General features: G+C 38.9%; 1 protein-coding gene across 7 annotated transcripts; it reads right to left on the bottom strand.

The window, feature by feature from the left end:
• Positions 1-960: 960 nt before the first annotated feature.
• LOC143881578 (vacuolar cation/proton exchanger 2-like) lies at positions 961-13968 on the bottom strand. 7 transcript variants are annotated; one of them, XM_077384732.1, is made up of 13 exons: positions 13564-13968; positions 13088-13181; positions 12693-12971; positions 12319-12386; positions 12184-12212; positions 11827-11918; positions 11501-11713; positions 10961-11095; positions 7670-7786; positions 7529-7582; positions 3697-3813; positions 2151-2244; positions 961-1400 (listed from the first exon to the last, which is right to left on the bottom strand). In XM_077384732.1, the coding sequence occupies exons 3-13, from the start codon at positions 12954-12956 to the stop codon at positions 1390-1392; spliced, it is 1194 nt and encodes a 397-aa protein (XP_077240847.1). In that variant the 5' UTR covers positions 12957-12971; positions 13088-13181; positions 13564-13968; the 3' UTR covers positions 961-1389. The 7 variants fall into 7 exon arrangements, with proteins under 7 accessions (XP_077240847.1, XP_077240841.1, XP_077240842.1 ...); XM_077384726.1 differs by having other exon boundaries at positions 11827-12023; positions 13564-13967; XM_077384727.1 differs by having other exon boundaries at positions 11827-12023; positions 13568-13967.
• Positions 13969-18855: the final 4887 nt, after the last annotated feature.

Below are 18855 nucleotides of genomic sequence, written 5' to 3'. Positions count from 1 at the left end.
CTTAATTATGAGTGTATGGTTGAAGATCCTGTGTTCCCAACTCTTATTGGATCTGATCTGCTTGCTCTCTCTCTCTCTATCTCTCTCAAACACATAAAAGAACATAAATGATGGGACCCTGGTAGGACTCCCCCTTCAAAACTAGCCATTAAGGCGAGGGTGCCCGAGGGCTTATAAGCCCATCCACATCACTTGCTTTTCCAATGTAGGATCTTTGCTTTTCCATAGAATCCCAACAATCTCTCCCTCTACACAGAAGCAACGAGGACAATCTTGCCCCTCCACACAAGATCAACGTGGGAACTACGAGATCTTCCTCAAGGGATTTTCTCCGTCTTTGATGCTACATTGAGGTTACCAAGTTCTTCAGGGATTTTCTCCATCCTCGAGGGTACACCAAGGCTACCAAAATCTTCCCTGGGATTTTCTCCATCCTCAAGGGTACATAAGAAAAGTGAAAGATGTGGATGGGCATACAAGGGCTCGGGCACCCTCCCCTTCGGCTAGCTTTTAAGGGTGAGTTCTGTTGGGGTATACACAAGTCTCTACCCTAAAAATAGTAGGGTTCACATGGCTGCAGGCTAAGTTGTGTCAATAACCTGTCAATTGAGGAGTCTAAATAAGAGAATGCATGAAGGGGTAAGAAGGAAAGACAGTACTCGTTTAGAAACGATACAGCCTTCTCCAGTGGCTACAGAGGAGAAATGAAATTTATTTTTCGTCTTAGGAGAAACATAAGAATAATTGCACCGGTAATTATTAATGGAGTTTGAACTTTGAAGTACGTATTTTCGGTTGCTTATGGCAGCTACAAGGTTTTGAATTTTATTAAAAAAACACGTGAAAACTGAGAATCCATTACCATCAGCCCCCAACCTGATGACTATTATCATGGCCATGAAGAAGAGTAAAGATTCTAAACGAAGTCATGAAGTGTGATCAGGGAATTGAAAGTTATGGTTTAAGAAATAGGCTTTAATTTACACCAGATTTATTCATATAAATCTAGAATCAAATGTGCAATCAAAACCACATGATACAACAACAGTTACCCTGAAGGGAAATGGCATGACATGAAGGGCCATTTCCCAGTGCATGATAAAATAAAAGCACAACCAGAAAGAATAGGAACAACTGAAGATTACAGTATATAATTTCCTTGCTCTTTTTACTTCATACTGAGTACCCATTCTCTCCCCATCACCCAAAATTTCTAGCTTCTTCTGAAAGCTGAGAGAGCAGTCCCTGCTTCTTATATGACCCAGGCTCTGAAATCACTTTAGCTCAAAGCGTCCACTGCTAAAGTTTTCCAACACTTGGCAGTATCCAGGTCAGTTCCATGGATACTGTGGCTGCTTTCTTCATCCAAGGCCATCTGTCTGAAGGCCTTCAATCATCATCTGTGAGAAAACCCATGCAAAATATAAATATGTTCGGTTTGGCATCTACTAATTTAATGGTTTAAGCATGAATTTTCATAGCTCTTATATATGTATGATGGAAAAGGGCAGCTTTTTGAAGTTCACAGGGTTCAAATAGTCTGGTCTTCTGATCTTTCTGTTTCACTTTTCACAGGACCATTGCCGACTTGACTTGGTACTTTAAGTTATTTGTTCATAGTCAATTGGTGAATTTTACCCTTACTGTTTATTCATCCACAAAAAAAATTGCAACATCACGATCTATTGGTGAGGCATGAAAGCATAGTTGAAATGATAATCAATCTGAAGAATTTAAGAACTTGGGAAACATCTATTAGCAACACAACATCGGTCCCAATCTGCTAAAAATATTAGGAGATGTGTACTCCAAAAACTTGCCAAACTAAGAATGAAATGATGATAATCAATCTGAAGAATTTTTTTCCCTTCAACCTTAAAAACTTCATCCTACATGAAAGCTTGACTGAAAACTCAAATTTTATACCGTAATATAGGCCTTCAAATTTGATCGAAAACGTGTCAAGGTTCGAGTACTTAAAGTTCCAGGATAAAAATAGTATTTAGAAATATAAAAAAATGCTCAACAATGAAGAAAGGTAGATCGGAAAATAAAATAAAATATTTGGACAATATATTTTTAGAGGGTCAATATTTTCAATGAGAATTTATGAGTGACCAACTCAAATACTGTATTTCAACATGACTTACCATTGCTAGGATCCACATGTACGAAGAAACTGGCTGCAACTATGAGATAGCATAGGATAAGCATCAGCCCTTTGAAATAGTTCGCAGTCCCTTCCTGCAGAAATGGGGGGAAAGAATTATGGAACGGATAGGATGCATGCAAAACCAGAACCTAGATGGATTAATAATTGCACTAATTCAGCTTGTTTTTTTTCTGCTTTAACTAGCTTTTGAGAGCTTGTGCAATTATCAATAGCCTAAATAAATTCTCATATATAAGATGAGCTGAAGTGCACAACTTATTTGGGGGGGATTTATATCCCCACACTCATCACTCAAGAAGGGCACACCTGAACTTGTTGCCTAGTGATTTCTAATGGGTTTAGGCAGTAATAGATGCCCTTATGCAGTTGTTTTTTTTTAAAAAAAAAAGGAGGAAAGAAAGAAAGAAAGAGGAAAGGGCACATGGCAAGCAAGTAGGGATCCTGAGGTGATTGCAGGGGCAATGCCATTACCCCCGCCCAAAAAAAAAAAAAAAAAAAACACACACACACAGAGGAGGGGGGGCTGCAATCACCTCAGGATGCCTACTTGCCATGCGCTCTTTCCTCTTTCTTTCTTTGGCAAGCATGTGCATATAAAATTTATTTGATGCGCTACAAATCTGCTGGTTAGACGATCGAGTGGCTCCTGTGTCAATCATTGGCGCCACCGACACCAGAACCACCCCCACCAGCTTCTCTGCTGCCCGCCGCCTCCACATAGGCCCTTGAGATGTCACAAAAAGACAAATTTGGGCCTGCAGGGCGTGCAGGTATGGATGGGTGGGCTTATTAATATCAATCTCCCTTATTTGATGTATCTTATTTTGGTACCTTTCCTAAGAATATTCATGACATAATATGCTAAGGCAGTCATAGAAAACAATCTCTCTTTACCAAAATCATATATTGCAGGTAGAAATATGTAGTTTGAACCCACAACACATTCATGTCTGTCTAAAATATGCATATGATGTTTTTTAATGATTAAAAAAATAAGCATATGATGTTATTTGTTTGTAGTAATGATTGTGTCCAAAAGGTTTCAAAATAATGGCAGCTGGGCATTTCCATAGGATGATCCTAGCCCTCCTATCTATCGACGTTTCCATAATATGCAGTTCCTCTATAGATCGGAGGGTTGGGATTATACTATAGAAATGATTTTTTGGGCACAACCCATTTACATTGTGGCCCATCACATGGGTTTGGATGATCCTATAGTGTGGTCCTTACAGTACTTTTTTGAAAAATACGGGACTATGGGCTTACAACACATAAAAACTCATATAAGTTAAATGTCATTGTGTCATTGCAATCAAGCAACATTATGTCACTTAGAAAGCGTCAAAATGAAATATATGCCAAGTTCATGTACATTATCGGTAGGAATAACAAATTGATAGTAGGACAAATGAACAAACCAAAGTACTAGTTTCCTACAATAACCAATTCAACATCGAAAGGTCAGAATGGTGGGCATCTATATGAACATCACTGTCCAATTTCAAAGTTCGAGAACAAACCTGGAGCATAAATGCCACAACTAATACTGTAATAAAGAGAGTAGCAGTCTCAAAGAGCTGAAAATTCAAGTCCATTCGCTGTCCCATAGCCCAGCCAACAACCACGCAGAAAGGAATCTGCAATTATCAAAAGTGCAAGAATTATATGCTTATAACCGCTATCAAAGAAGCATGTCTCATACAACTGATTTAAATACAACACAAATGTATCATATAAGAGAGTGTGTTAGAATAATATATAAGGGGACTTCCTAGGCAATTTCCCGGAAAGCTATTTCGTGGCTTTTGCATGATAGAATAGCCACCCCAGATGGATTAAATAAATGACAAAATCTGCCAAAAAGTCAACCTGTGTGGCTGTTCTCACGGGCAAAAGCCAGCTGCGAAATGGCTTTCCGCAAAGTTACCTAGTAAATCCCATATATAAGACAACCATTTTTGATATATGTGTATGTATGTATATAGGGATCATCGCAAAAGGCATTTCGTGGCTGGGCTGTTGCATGTGAGAGTAGCCACACAGGCTAAGATTATGTCTTATTCATTTAATTCACCTGAGGTGGCTGCTCTCACATGCAACAGCCCAGCCGCGAAATGCCTTCTGCAATGATTCCTAGCAAATCCTACATACACACACACACAGAGGTGTATCTACTTGATCGAGTAGATAACTTATCTACTCCGTCGGCCCAAAATATAGCGGGGGCCCACATTGCTTGGGTGATGCAAACCATTCATTTGATGGGCCCTGACAAAGATAGGGTGTGACCAAAAAATCAGCTCCATAGGATCATCCCAACCCTTCGATTTGTGGAGGTTAAAATGGACGGGTATAAATCTCTATCCATTTTTAACCTCCACAAATCAAAGGGTTAGGATGATCCTATGGAGCTGATTTTTTGGGCATACCCTATATTTGCCAGGGCCTATTAAATGAATGCTTTGGATTATCCAAACAATGTAGGCCCACTATATTTCTGCCAACGGAGTAGATAACGTTAACTACTCGATCGTGTAGGAAATCAGGAAATGTATGCCTCTATGCAAAGCAGGGGCAAGGCTGTGTACATCTAGCCCTCCCCAGACCCCGCAAAAGCGGGAGCCTCGTGCACTGGGCCGCCCTTATATATATATATATATATATATATATATATATATATATATATATATATATGAGGAAAGTGTTTCTACTCGGTCCCCTAGATAAGCTTATCTACTCCTCCCTTTAAAAAAATACAGTGGGCCCACGCTGTTTGGATGATCCAAAGCATTCATTTGATAGGTCTTAACATAGATAGGGTGTGCCCAAAAAATCAGCACCAAAGGGTCATCCTAGCCCTTCGTTTTGTTGGGCCTTGTGGTGCCCAGAATGGACACATATAAACGTCCACGTTTATATGCGTCCATTTTGGACACGGTGTGCCCAACAAAACGAAGGGCTAGGATGACCCTTTGGTGCTGATTTTTTGGGCACACCCTATCTATGTTAAGACCTATCAAATGAATGCTTTGGATCATCCAAACAGCGTGGGCCCACTGTATTTTTTTAAAGGGAGGAGTAGATAAGCTTATCTAGGGGACCGAGTAGAAACACTTTCCTCTATATATATATATATATATATATATATATATATATATATATATATATATATATAGAGAGAGAGAGAGAGAGAGAGAGAGAACGGGTCCTACACATATGTGTAGAGAGTTCTCTACACACTAGCTTAAAATACAGTGGGGGCCCACATTGTTTGGGTGATCGAAGCCATCCATTTTAAAGGCCCTCACATAGATAGGGTGTCTACAAAAAATCAGATCCATAGGATCATCCCAACCCTACGATTTGTGTAGGTAAAATGGATGTCTTTAAACCTTCACAAATTAGTCCATTTTTTGCATCCACAGTTCGAATGGTTAGGATGATCCTATGGATCTGATTTTTTGTGGACACCCTATCTATGAGAGGGCCTTAAAAATGAATGGTTTGGATCACCCAAATAATGTGGCCCCCACTGTATTTTAAGCTAGTGTGTAGATAACTTATCTACACATGTGTGTAGGAACTGTTCTCTCTCATATATATATATGGGAAAGGTGTGCGTACTCCGTCGAGTAGATAAGCTTATCTACTCGGTCGGGTTAAAAACAGTGGGGGCCCACATTTTTGGGGTGATCCAAACCATTCATTTGAAAGGCCCTTACCTAGATAGGGTGTCCACAAAAAATCAGCCGCATAGGATCATCCTAACCCATCCAACAGTGGAGGGAAAAATGGGCAGATTTGTGGACAAGCTGTGTTTGTCCATTTTTCGCTCCACTGTTGCATGGGTTAGGATGATCCTATGGGGCTGATTTTTTGTGGACACCCTATCTAGGTAAGGGCCTTCCAAATGAATGGTTTGGATCACCCCAAAAATGTGGGGGCCCACTGTTTTTGACCCGACCGAGTAGATAAGCTTATCTACTCGACCGAGTACGCACACCTTTCCCTATATATATATATATATATATATATATAATGTGGACACAGACTCGTGTGTCGAGTGTCGACATGGCACAAGGCGTTCGACACGGCAACCACTAAAAATCCAAAAATGGAGACACACTAGTACGCTTACATATAAAATTATTGATTATTAATCATAAATTGCAACAAGATAAATGTCATATTTATTTAACAAATTAATAAATCTTAGGATTAAGCAAATACGTGTCTAAAACAAACATGAGATAATGAGATACTCCAATCTGCAACGAGAATGAGACCATCACGATACAGTGAAAATAATATTGGCAGAAGAGACTGTTTAGGGTGTTAGGTTTAGGGGAGGGTGGGAATAACAACAAATATTATTCAAAGAAAAGTTAATAATAAAAGAGGTAAACATAATATTCAATAATAAAACAGTATTTCACACTTCAGAGTTGACACAGTACAAAAAGTCAAAAACATGTCGACATGCCCACATTAAGTCACACAGCTAGTAGTGCGTACAAGTGTCGATGTGTCGACACATGTGTCAGAAGTAAATTCAAAGTTTTGACTAAATCACACACACACACATGGGATTTGCTAGCATCCATCGTAAAAGGCTTTTCGCGGTTGGTCTGTCGCACTTCAGACTAGCCACCTCGTGAATGAAGACAACAGCTCTTGTTTCCATTCACGAGGTGGCTGGTCTGACGTGCGAGAGACCAGCCATGAAATTCCTTTTGCGATGGACGCTAGCAATTCCTTATATATATATGAGAAAAGGGTTCCTGCACTCGAGCGCAGATAGCTTATCTGCACTCGAGTGCAGGAAACAAGGGTGGGGCCACATTGTTGGGGTGATCCTAAGCATTCAATTGAAAGGCCCCATCATGGATGAGGTGTGTGCCAAAAATCAGCTTCATTGGATCATCATAGGGTGTCCATTTGTGGGGGTGAAAATGGACAGATACTGTTTGTCCACTAATCTGCCCATTTTTTCAACCCGCAAACGGACACCCTAAGATGATCCAATTGAGTTGATTTTTGGTGGACACCCTATCCATGAAAGGGCCTTCTAAATGAATGCTTGGATATCCCCAACAATGTGGGCCCAGCCCTGTTTTTGCACTCGAGTGCAGATAAGCTTATCTGCGCTCGAGCGCAGATATATATATATATATAGACCTCAATATGTCCAGGTAGAGGTATATCAGTCGAGTTTCCTTAAAAGGTTCGGAAATAATGCTAATGATATTGAAATAAAAAGATATAATGGATCTAAATGATTTTGAAGTAAAATGATATAATGGATCTAAATTCAACATAAATCAATTCCATAGGAGTGTTTAAAGCATTTACCACAAACATCGATATCTGCGTAGACGATCCAATTGCAACACCCAATGTGATGTCCTACAAAAGAAAATAAAGTAAAAATGCTAAAGAAAATCAATTAGAATGACAGTGGATTAGCAGAACGCTTGCTACAAAAGCACTCACAAGCTTGTCCTTCATTGCAAACATGATTGCACTCGCATGCTCTGCGGCATTGCCAACAATAGGAAGCAGAATGACACTAATAAAGGCTACCGGCATGTTCAATGAATCAGATGCTCCCTGCAAAGCAACACAATCAGCCATCAGCACTACCCATAAAACTATAGCTACTATAGAAGATAAAGGTTTTAAATTTCAATTTCGGTCAAATGATGCAAATGATGAAATTTTTTAATCTTTTAAATAAACATATGCAAATGATGAAATTTTAAGATGAAACTTTGGGAAATGCTAGAATAAGCACAAATGCATACTTAGAAATCATCACATAAGCAACAAAACCATCCATAATGGCTTAATCACATCGAGCACCTAATGACATGCATTGTTGCGCATGTCTAGAATGGTGAAGTCAACAAAGAACAATATAATGAAGTATAAGTGTTGCGCAGATGTCTTGTATTCTGACATCATATAGGACCCTGACGGAATAATGTGCGCGACGCACACGCGGGTACAAAATTTTTATTTTCTGTTTGTTCACTCAAGGGTATTTCGGTAAATTTCTCCATGTAGTGGCGTTGATATATAAGCCACATGTTAGGGTTATAGGTTTAAGGTTTTTCTTTTGTGTTTTCTTAGCCAAGAAGAAGAGATTTGTAACCCTAGACCGAAATAGGGGAAATCTTCCCCCGTGGACGTAGGCAGAGCCAAACCACGTAAATCTTATGTTTCTTGTGTGATTGTGTTTCTTTCCATCGTTCTTTTGGTGTTTTGTTTCACATCGTGGTTGATCCTTGTCGAGAAAGTATATAACGTCTTTCCATTTTTTTGTCATTCCGACCATTTCGGTCAAATTTTGGGAATTTCGGTCAAATTTCAGGAATAACTTTGTTGCGCAGAATAACTCATATTTTAATAGAAGTTATTCTTAGTTTGTTACCATTGAAAAAAAAGTGTGCGCACATTTTGGCAGTGGATATGGGTGATAGTTTGTTATCAAGTAGAGCAGTTTGCTTACTAAGCAGCTAAAAGTTAAAGAGTGCATTAATTAACATAAACTAAAGGACTACTTTAAATTCCATGGATGTTGAATTTAATCTTAAAACAGGTCAACAGACTTGAGCAAAATCCGGATCAATAAGATGCACAATAATATAAACAATTGACTTGCTTATATGCCCATGATGGTGTTAAACTAGTTTCTATAAGTTTGTAAAATGTTCATCAATTTTGTTTCTCTAGTAAATGGTAGCTTACTAAAAGTAAAATATATTAGAGAGATCAGACAGGTAAACCCCAGGCACTAAGACAAGCATGAGGTACCCAAACCCAACCACCAACATTAAATCTAACGTCTCACAAATCTGCAAGTCTATAACCCCAACTGATCAACACAAAAATCAGCAGAATATATGCTGGTGAATAAATCCACCCAGAATTAATGATCCAGTTATGAGAAGTTAAGCTAGAATAGAACGCAAGTGTACCAACCACATTATTACAGCCCTTCTCTGATAACACCACCAACACCCCCTAATCCAGGGTCCCTCACAAGCTCCACGAATATTCAACTTTATACATCTAAAGAGATAGATCCATGGGATAGAAGCAACTGTTCCAAAATTTCACTAGTCCATGCATAAATGCATTCTAGTATTTCTATTACACCCGCCGCATCCTCAGGCCTCACCCTATTGTGCACTAATCATACCTCCAAAGCAACAAAATGGGAACCATGCTCTGCAAATAAGCAACTTGTGATTTCTAGGCTCAAGTCTATCCCAGATGAAATCTAAAATAAAATGATTGATTCTCATACTCTGATCGCCAATCACTCCCAATTTCTCTTGAACCTGTGTAGCCGCTGGATATTCTGGAACGAAATTCCATAGGCACTGTTATCTAGAAAAAAGATACAAGAAGAGGAACTTTTACCTCTTTATTTTTGAATTCAAATGAATTGCTTTGCATGGCAGCTGAAAACCTTCAGCATACTGGAATATTATTCATGTCAAATTCATTTAGACCAACAGCAATAAGCATCTCATTTCTATTCCATGCATGATTAAGGGAGAAATCACCATTTCTTTCTGCTTCCAAAAATAAGGAGAATCATCAATATCCAGCAAAAGAAATTGAAAGTCAACAAGTCTTGTTAACACAATAGCTAGAAGATGTTCACCACCAACTTCAAGATCCTAACTATCGCAATAAATAATGAGATCATGAATATAAAAATCATAGCTAGGGAGAAATACTCATCGACAACCAGTGGCTCCTACATTAAACATGGTTTCCCCAGAACCATATTTCATTTCCGGAACCATATTTCATTTTCCATTCCTGATCATCCGCTTAAAAAGGTTTTACAACATCTTCAAGTATGACGTGAAATTACTCTCCTTACTAAAAGACACTTATCAATCCCCAATTCTGCCCCATTTATGTGATGAGACCCGTTAATCTGAACGGAAACCGTAAGTCCGGCCAAAGTCTAAATTATGACGTGGAATTACTCTCCTTCCTAAAAGACACTTATTGGGCCCCACTTCTGCCTCGCTTATGTGATCCATCATGCCTCATCTAGCTTTCCACCAAGAAAAGCTAAACCGTAGATTTCTGTAATCCATTTATCTTACCCATGGGATGTCTGTTCAGCATGGAACCAATACCATCTGGGTCGCCTCATGATATTCTACAAGGTTAACAGTCTTCATTTCACTTTCATGCCCCCCATAGGACCCAAAAACCATAGATAATTAAAATGACTTTCTGCCCAGTCTTTCTCTTGTGATGTACACAGCATTCCAAATGTTTTAGAGAGTGACTTTTTAGTAAGCAAACCATGGATATAAATCTCTTAAATATTATGTATCTTCTCCATGTAGGGGCCTCTTCAAGTAGTTTCCAATGAACGTGCAGAAGACTACGCTATACCCTGACAATGTACAACATATTCACAGTGCCTCTGGGCAGTGGGCACTCATAGACAAGTATAATACTTGGATACAAAGAATCAAAGGTATGCCAGCACATATCTACAATGTGGAGAACAACGTACGACGCCACACCCATTCAACCTTTGTAATCATGTAAGGTCTACTGGTAGGTCAGGGGCTCTCGAGTTATAAACGACAGCTCTGAGGCCTTGTTCACATTTGTTTGAACAACTGATATAAAAAATACCACAATTTATAATCATTAATGATTGGAATATTAGATGGCAAGGAAAATTAACAAGTTAACATTAATAATGAAACAACAGAAGACAATAGTTAAACTGGATCTTACCTGTATGGCATCAACAAGGTATCCAGACAGAAGGGAAATCCACACTGTCAAAACAGAAAGCCAGCAGATTGCTTCCCACGTAGTTATCTCAGGAACCTCCTCTTCATCAGAGTCTTTTTCATTTTGACCCCCTTCCTACAATATTCACAAGTGTATGATACAAATCAGAATAGTTTGAAGCCATCACTATAGTGCATGCTTCATTTCAAAGAAGACCCCATAAAGAACAGAAAGCAATAGTAAACGACGGGGTGAGGCTAGAAACATCTAATTTAATACCAGATGAAACATCAAAGATCTGCAATTACAAACAATTAAATCCACATTTTTCTTATTCATAAGGAACGTGGGAGATATTACTGTGCTACAGCATGTCTAAGGAGCTTGCAGGTTTCAAAATGAAGTATGAAGAGGAAGTATTTGATGCAAATTGTTAGAACTAATTGCAGAAAATGCATGGCAGCATAAGCATTACATTCGGTACGCCACTTGCATGAAAACAGTCACAGATGTTAAAAAGCCCAAACAAAGAAAACTCACCTCATCAATAGGAGCATAAAGACTTCGATGGCTTTTCAGTTGGAAAACAAGGTAACTAGCATATGCCACTAGCATAATGCAGCTGCTAAACCTTGAAAGAGCCAATTCCGACTTTCCGAAATGCACCTCCGAGTGTGTGAAGTGCAGCACAGCTGGAAACACTATACCCATGACAGCCATCAACAGCAATCCTGAGTTCACCACAGCAGCTGCCTGTTGCGAAAGTATGCTACTTTAATTGTATTTCGACTTTGTGATGGTATACATCAAAGGTCGTTTAACAGAAAATTCTCCAAGGAAATGTTCTCATATGGTAGATGACATACCTTGTTGAAGACCTGGTCTTTCTTACAATGAAGGATCCCTCCAGTGAAAAAAGCACATCCCAGTACTAACAACATATTTGATAAGATGGAACCTAGTAATGATTGTTGAACAACACGTATCATCCCATTTTTCAAAGCGTAAATTGAAATTATCATTTCCGTCGCATTTCCAAATGTAGCATTTAAAAGACCCCCAACTGCAGGTGCCAATAAGCAAATGAATTACTTATATGCATCAGAAATCAGGTACGAGTAAATCAATAGTTGCAAAATAAGAGGAGATTATATGGTACACGAATCTAATGGACACATTGCACACAACTTAAAACGATGCTGCAGATAAGACAACAAATGTACCAGTAGGTCCAGTGTAGAATGCGAGCTGCCTAAACAAAAAAGAAAAGACGTATGTAGATTAGCATGGTTGAGAGTAGCACATGTAACAACAAGTCCAATAAAAGAATTAATTCCATTCTACAAGTTGGAACTTACTCTGTTGCATAACCCAATCGCTCAGCTAAAGGAATTATGCCTAACAAGCTGAAGAAGAAAACCCATCCCTGCCATATGAACAACCAGCTAAGAACAGATTCAAAACAAAAGCTTGTAGAATCAATTGACATGTGGGTATGTTTGATCCAAACTAGTTTTAAATGAAAAATAAATAAAATTCTACTCCTGTCAATCGACCATGTGTTTATACAATTGCATCAGTAACAGAGTATTTTGGAAAGAAGGTCATCAAATATCATATAACTCCCATGAAGACATGATATAAAAAGACAACCAAAGTGTAAAGTTACCCTTCTTATTTGTTTTCTCTTACCTAAGAAAAGTATATACTAATTGAGATTAGTAAGCCTTACATGCTTTCCGGTAAGATAATGGAGCAGGACCGCCAGAGGACCAAAAGGTAACAACACATTAATCTTTCCCTTGATTAAGATGATATAAATGTTCATGAGTAGTCTGTTGCGTGGTCTCTTCGGGGTCAACACCTGGGCAACATGAGCCAATGGGGCAAAAGGAGACGTCTCAAAAGAGTGCATCTTTCTTGGAACATGTGATGAGCTAACAAGGATCTCCTGCTCGAATTCAAGGTCGGTCTTCTCTACGGATCCCATCTGCATGCCCAAATTATCCCACTGATCAACCACACCATAACACGAAACAAAGAGAAGTGGATAAAAAAACATAACTTGTTTTAATTCTATCTACTGATTTAACAGCATAAATGGTAAATTGATGAAGGTGTACTCACTTCAACGAGAGAGGTGCAATATTGCCGATCAATTTATTGAAAGCACTGCCAAATTCAGCTGTATAAAGCTACTCCTCCTAACACTGATGCACCTCTACACACAAAACATGGATTATAATGCAGCTGAAACATCGATTATGTACGTAATTACCAAATTAAACAATAGCTGAAGGCATTTTACACATTTGGAAGGGATTATCATTCTCTCTAGGATCAATTTCTAATATAAACAATAATACAATAAGAAGAGAAGCCAAAAAAAAAGGATCAAGACGATGCCCTAATAATAATAGTGATGATAATAATCTTACTCAAACAACATCCGTTTCATCTGTGTTTTAGTTTTCCCTCACTGATAAACAATACATGGCATCACATGACAGAGAAGAAGATTGAGGGTTTAAACAGAGAAAAGGAAAAACGTAAATTGGGAAAGGGAAGGAATGAGATCTCTTTTCCTTGTAGCAGGTACTTACTTACGCTGAGGATTTGATGCGCTCTACTTGTCTTACATGCAGGGAAGAGAGGGAAAACGTCAAGAATGGTGTCACGGAATTTGCCGTCCTAACACAAGGTGGATCGAGAGACGAGAGACGAGAGAAGAGAGAAAAGACGAATTGATTTTTCAAGCTCTAAAACTTAGAAAAACAAGGATTGGGGGTTGGGGGATTGGTGAGGAAGGTTCGTGGAAGGAGCAGAGCAAAAGGATATTTTGGTTAACAACAAAATGGGACTGAGAGTCAGAGTCAGATGCTAGGTGGGTAGCCTTCAATATATAAATTAAATATTACGAAATGGGTTAGGCGGTAAAATGGACTGATTCTAACCATATGGCCATACGAACGTTATATTGAAAAAAAAATAAGGCCTAAAAGAAGGCAGACGATGGCCTGCAAACAAAACAACTACATCTATAAGAGAGAGAGAGGTGTTAGTTGAATACGGCTTATAGGAAATATGAAGAAGGAAAAAGGCTTGCCTACTTTTTCTAAATAAATGGACAGAATCAGGTAAACCAAAAAAAAGGAGAGGTTGAGATGGTGGTCGTGGATTATGATTTATGAGATGTATCTCTTCACCCTAGTTTTCCATCTCGATCAATGGGTCGCCAAAAGGATTTTTGGTTCGGTTCCGGTTCTCGGATCCTGGAACCGTGAGAATTCGGTTCGGTTCTGGTTTTGGAATCCTGGAACCGAGAACTGAGTAGGATTATACGCCCTAAGTCATAGTCATAAAAAGGACTCCTCAGGATCAGTGAAGAACTAAAGTCCTGACGATTTGAATGCAAATTTGATTATTTGGTGGCTTTGCTATAGAGATGCTCTAATGTAATGTTCGAATTATTGTTTGGATCTTGCCCTAACCCGTAGTCATAAAAAGGACTCCTCAGGATTAGTGGAGAAATCAAGTCCTGATGATTTGAATTTAAATTTGATTATTAGGTGGCTTTGGTATAGAGATGCTCTAATGTAATGTTCAGCTAAGCTCTCTACTGACTGGAGAATTTTTTTTCAGAAAAACTTGTATGTTGTATTAAATTTTGTTGAACAGGTTGATACATGATTACATGGTGGTTTATTAAACTTACATGGTAATTTATTAAATTTTGTTGAACGGGTTTATTAAACTTACATGCTGGTTTTATTAAACTCTCTACTGAACATGCATTCCATTCATTCATCCAATAAATGGGGAAAAAGTTATAAAATAAAGGTTGGATAAACCCAGAACCGAACCGAACCGAACCAAACCGATCAAGTTCGGTTCGGTTCCAAAGATATATGGTTCGGTTCTGGTTCCAAATTCTAGGAACCGATTGCATATGGTTCGGTTCTGGGTATACCCCGGAACCGAACCGAACCATGTCCATCCCTAATAAATGGTCTCCCAGAGCCTATAAAACACATTTTTCCTAATCTATTCAGACTTGCCTCTAATGTTGAAGCATTTGTGAAGCACTGCTTTAAGAGAAATGGAGATGTGATATCGTAGAAGCTTGACTTCAAACGGAAATTTTTTGATTGGGAAGAGGATAGGGTGGCATCTCTTTCACAATTACGGGAGATCTCATTATATATATAGGGAAGCATGGTCGAGATAACAGGGTTTGGATCTTAAATGCCTCTGGACTGTTCTCCGTCAAATCTTTCTATGCCCACTTGGCTTCCTCTTCCCCTCCCCCACGGCTTTCCAAAGTATAGAGCATCCCAGCACCTCCAAGAGTTAAGAGCGTTTGGATTGTCCGCTTTTCAAAATAGGCTTCGTTCATCTACGTCGATGGCACTTTTTTTTATTACTCGTCACTTTGCACTTTGTGTGGAAACATGCGAGTCAGTGGCCCATATACTCATTCATTGCAGGCATGCGAGAGATATTTGGTGTAAGATTTTGAACCTTTTTGGGATCTCTTGAGTTTTTCCAGCCCACATGGCAGATCTTCTAGATAGTTGGAGTTTGGTCCCTTGGCCTATCAATGGAAAGACCCTATGGAACCTAGCCCTGTTGGCTTCCATTTGGGTTTTATGGAAAGAGACAAATGCGCGCGCATTCAAGAATGTGGTTAAAGGTGCATATCACTCCTCTCGAATTATCTCTTTAGTCGATTCTTGGGCTAAAGTTCTTCCTGAATTTTCTTTCTATTCGGCCTTAGACATAAAAAGGTGTTGGAAGGAAATCTACAACATTAGAGAGGGTGAAGATTTAGTGGCTCCTAGATGCACTCCCCCACCAACGGGTGTTTGAAGTTAAAATTTGATGGCTCTAGCTTGGGAAATACCGGACCTTCTGGTATAGGAGGTCTTCTCAGAGATGAGAATTGCATCACAAAGTGGGCCTTCTCAGGCACCCTAGGAACTACAGACTCAAATGAAGCAAAAGTGAGGGCAATCCTTCAAGGAATAAGGTTTATATCAGTATCCGAAATGGATAACCTAATAGTGGAGGGGGATTCCCTACATGTAATCAGATGGTTGGATGGCTAGTCCCCACATCCTTGGAGATTTTAAGAGTTCTTCGATGAAATCTTGGATCGGGTTGGGGGTCATTCAATCCGCTTTCAACACATTAGACGATCAGCGAACGGAGATGCAGACCGCCTTGCTCAAGCAGGAGTGGAAAGAGTGGAGTTAGAGTTTTTGATTTCCTTCCTCCTTGAGGATCTTATGTATTCTTCCAGGTTTTTCTTTTTCTGTATTTCCTGTTCCATTGACCGCCTTGGTCATTGCCATTCAGAAGAAAGCCCGGGAGCTCTTTTTATTTTATGAGGAGCACAGTAAAAATTTTGGCAGCAAAAAATAAAAGCTGGGGGCTCACATATTTGGATGGTCTAAACCATTCATTTGTTGGTATCCACTATAGATAGGCCTTGGGTCAAAAATCATCTTCACCGGATAATCCTAACCCTTCATAGATTACTATATTATTACTGTTTGAACATTTTGAGCTATTTATTTTACACCAAATATATCATATAATTCTTCCTTACCTGCGCAGCAAAGAGAAGAAAAAACATCATACAATTCTTCTTAAGAAAGTGAGAAATTATATATGATGAAAGGCCGTCTAAACACACGTAAAAGTGACGACAGAAGCACCAACCTTGATATTTTGAGTGAGCTGCTGTTGGATCAAATATCAAGGATGGGATGATGGGTACATGTTTATACTGCCCTTCATCATATAATTTTCCATATAACTCTCTCTCTCTCTCTCTGAAAAGCATGGGTAGCATGGGTCCATAAAAAGGGTGAGACTCTCCATTTTACACCTCATGTTTTGATGATGCACCCTCGTCATGTCATCATAAACTCCACCCAAGCATTGGCCCAGGATCATATAAGAATAATGATATGGTAACCTAGTTGGGGACGAAGAGTGGAATCTTCTTCATACATCACCAACATTGTTCCTTTTTTTTTTTTTTTGGCTTTTTTCTGTTTAAAATGGCAAAACTAGCTACTCTCCCATGGCATGTGGGGAATTGTTACTATCGGTTTCACATTGGTCTCCCTATCATCACTCATTATATAATATGTTTGTGTGCTTCATTCGTTGGGTTTTCTACTGGTAGAAACATCTTTGTTGTTGTTAACATCATTAGAGGACCCATTGTGTCATCGTGGGCTTTTTTTTAGGACTTGCTAAAACAAACTTCACATGGGGTTTTAATGGAAAATAGTTTGTTACTCTATTTTCATCTCACATGGTCATGCCATGGATTTTCTTCATGAGTGAAAAGTTTTCTGGACAGGGAAAGCTCCACTAAACAGTTGTGGTTTGAGAGGAAGTATATCGATAAATTTAAATACATACAATTGCCACAATTAAGCTCTTTTAGGATACAAAAATATCGGAAGAGATATTTCTATAAATTGGTGTATCCAATCCTCTTGCCATCTTTAGAAATCTCAGATGTGAAGCTTCTATTTGAAATGGCAATCTTGGATGTAAAGCTTCTATTTTTTACTACTGAATTTAGAAATCTCAGATGTGAAGCTTCTATTTGAAATGGCAATCTTGGATGTAAAGCTTCTATTTTTTACAAGTGAATCTCGTCCTCAATAAGGAAACCCCGTGATAGCGTCAAGTTCCCATTTTTGACGAGTGAATCTCATCCATATCACCGGAAACCCGCAATAATGATTCAGATACAGATTTTCTTTATTTTGTTCTAGATTTTCTTCATTTAATTTGTTCTCATTCTCAAGATATATGTATGGAGTGAGTTCATGTATAATTTCTCATATATTCATTGCTATATTGGGTTGATGACTCTATGTTTTCTTCTGGTGATTGATATTTACACACCCAAACAGCAACAAATGCACGCCTCCAGTAATTTGTTGTACTGTGACAATTCACAGGTTGAGGAGTTGGCATGTAGCACAATGGTTGAGGCTTTGTTTCTCAACCTTGAGGTCGCAGGTTCGATCCTAGCTTACCTATCGGGAAAAAAAATCACAGGTTGAGGCTGGTGATCCTTTAAACCATGTAACCATGTTAAAGGGCTACTTGGTAAAAAGCTAGAGTGAAAGCTACCAAAGTGAAGTTGCCATAGAGTGAGCCGCCATGGAAGGGGCGACTTGTGGAATGGGCTACCTGGAAAAAAAGGTTAGAGTGAAAGCCGTCACTAGGTGGGGCACCGAGGATGGTGGATGCGGAAGCATGGTGGAATGTTATGGTCCTAAGTGGAGGCCCATCTAGGTATGGGACTAGGTGTGACCCAGCCTAGTATGGGAGAGGTTTAAAGGGTCTTCCCTAATGTGTTCCATCAGCTCTAAAGCTTTTGGAGTTTTGGTAAGGTACCTAATAGATAAAAGAAGGCTCGATTGTGTTTTTTATATGGGTTCGACGCATTCTCTAATGCTATTGCCTTTTATGATTTAATAAACTCTCTCATCTTGCAACACAACCTCTCTCAAGGGTTATAGATGCTCTCTCATGGGTTATAGATGAAATACTAGTTAGAAATTGCAAACTCTCAGCCCTCCTTCCCAGGTAACGCATTGAACAAAGAAACCAAAACATCTAAAAACAGGACATAGAACAAAAAACAGAGAACTTGACAATGAAGCTAAGTTAGATTAGGATTATCTTTTCCATCACTACTTATCTTTTATCTTCTTATGCGTATCTTTAATGTTTTATATAAGCAGTAGATATGACAAATAAAAATTGCCTAAGATACAAAGTGCAGCATTCAAATATTGAACTGATCTAGCCGCCCAAATAATATATAGCAAATGATGACAGGTCCATTTTCATGGGTC

The sequence above is a fragment of the Tasmannia lanceolata genome, unplaced genomic scaffold (genome assembly GCF_043159265.1).
Source record: "Tasmannia lanceolata isolate RefF3 unplaced genomic scaffold, GAP_Taslan_0.1 ptg000007l, whole genome shotgun sequence".
NCBI classification, from domain to species: Eukaryota; Viridiplantae; Streptophyta; class Magnoliopsida; order Canellales; family Winteraceae; genus Tasmannia; species Tasmannia lanceolata.
Note: the sequence above shows the minus strand (reverse complement) of the source record. Positions and strands in the feature narration are given on the sequence as shown.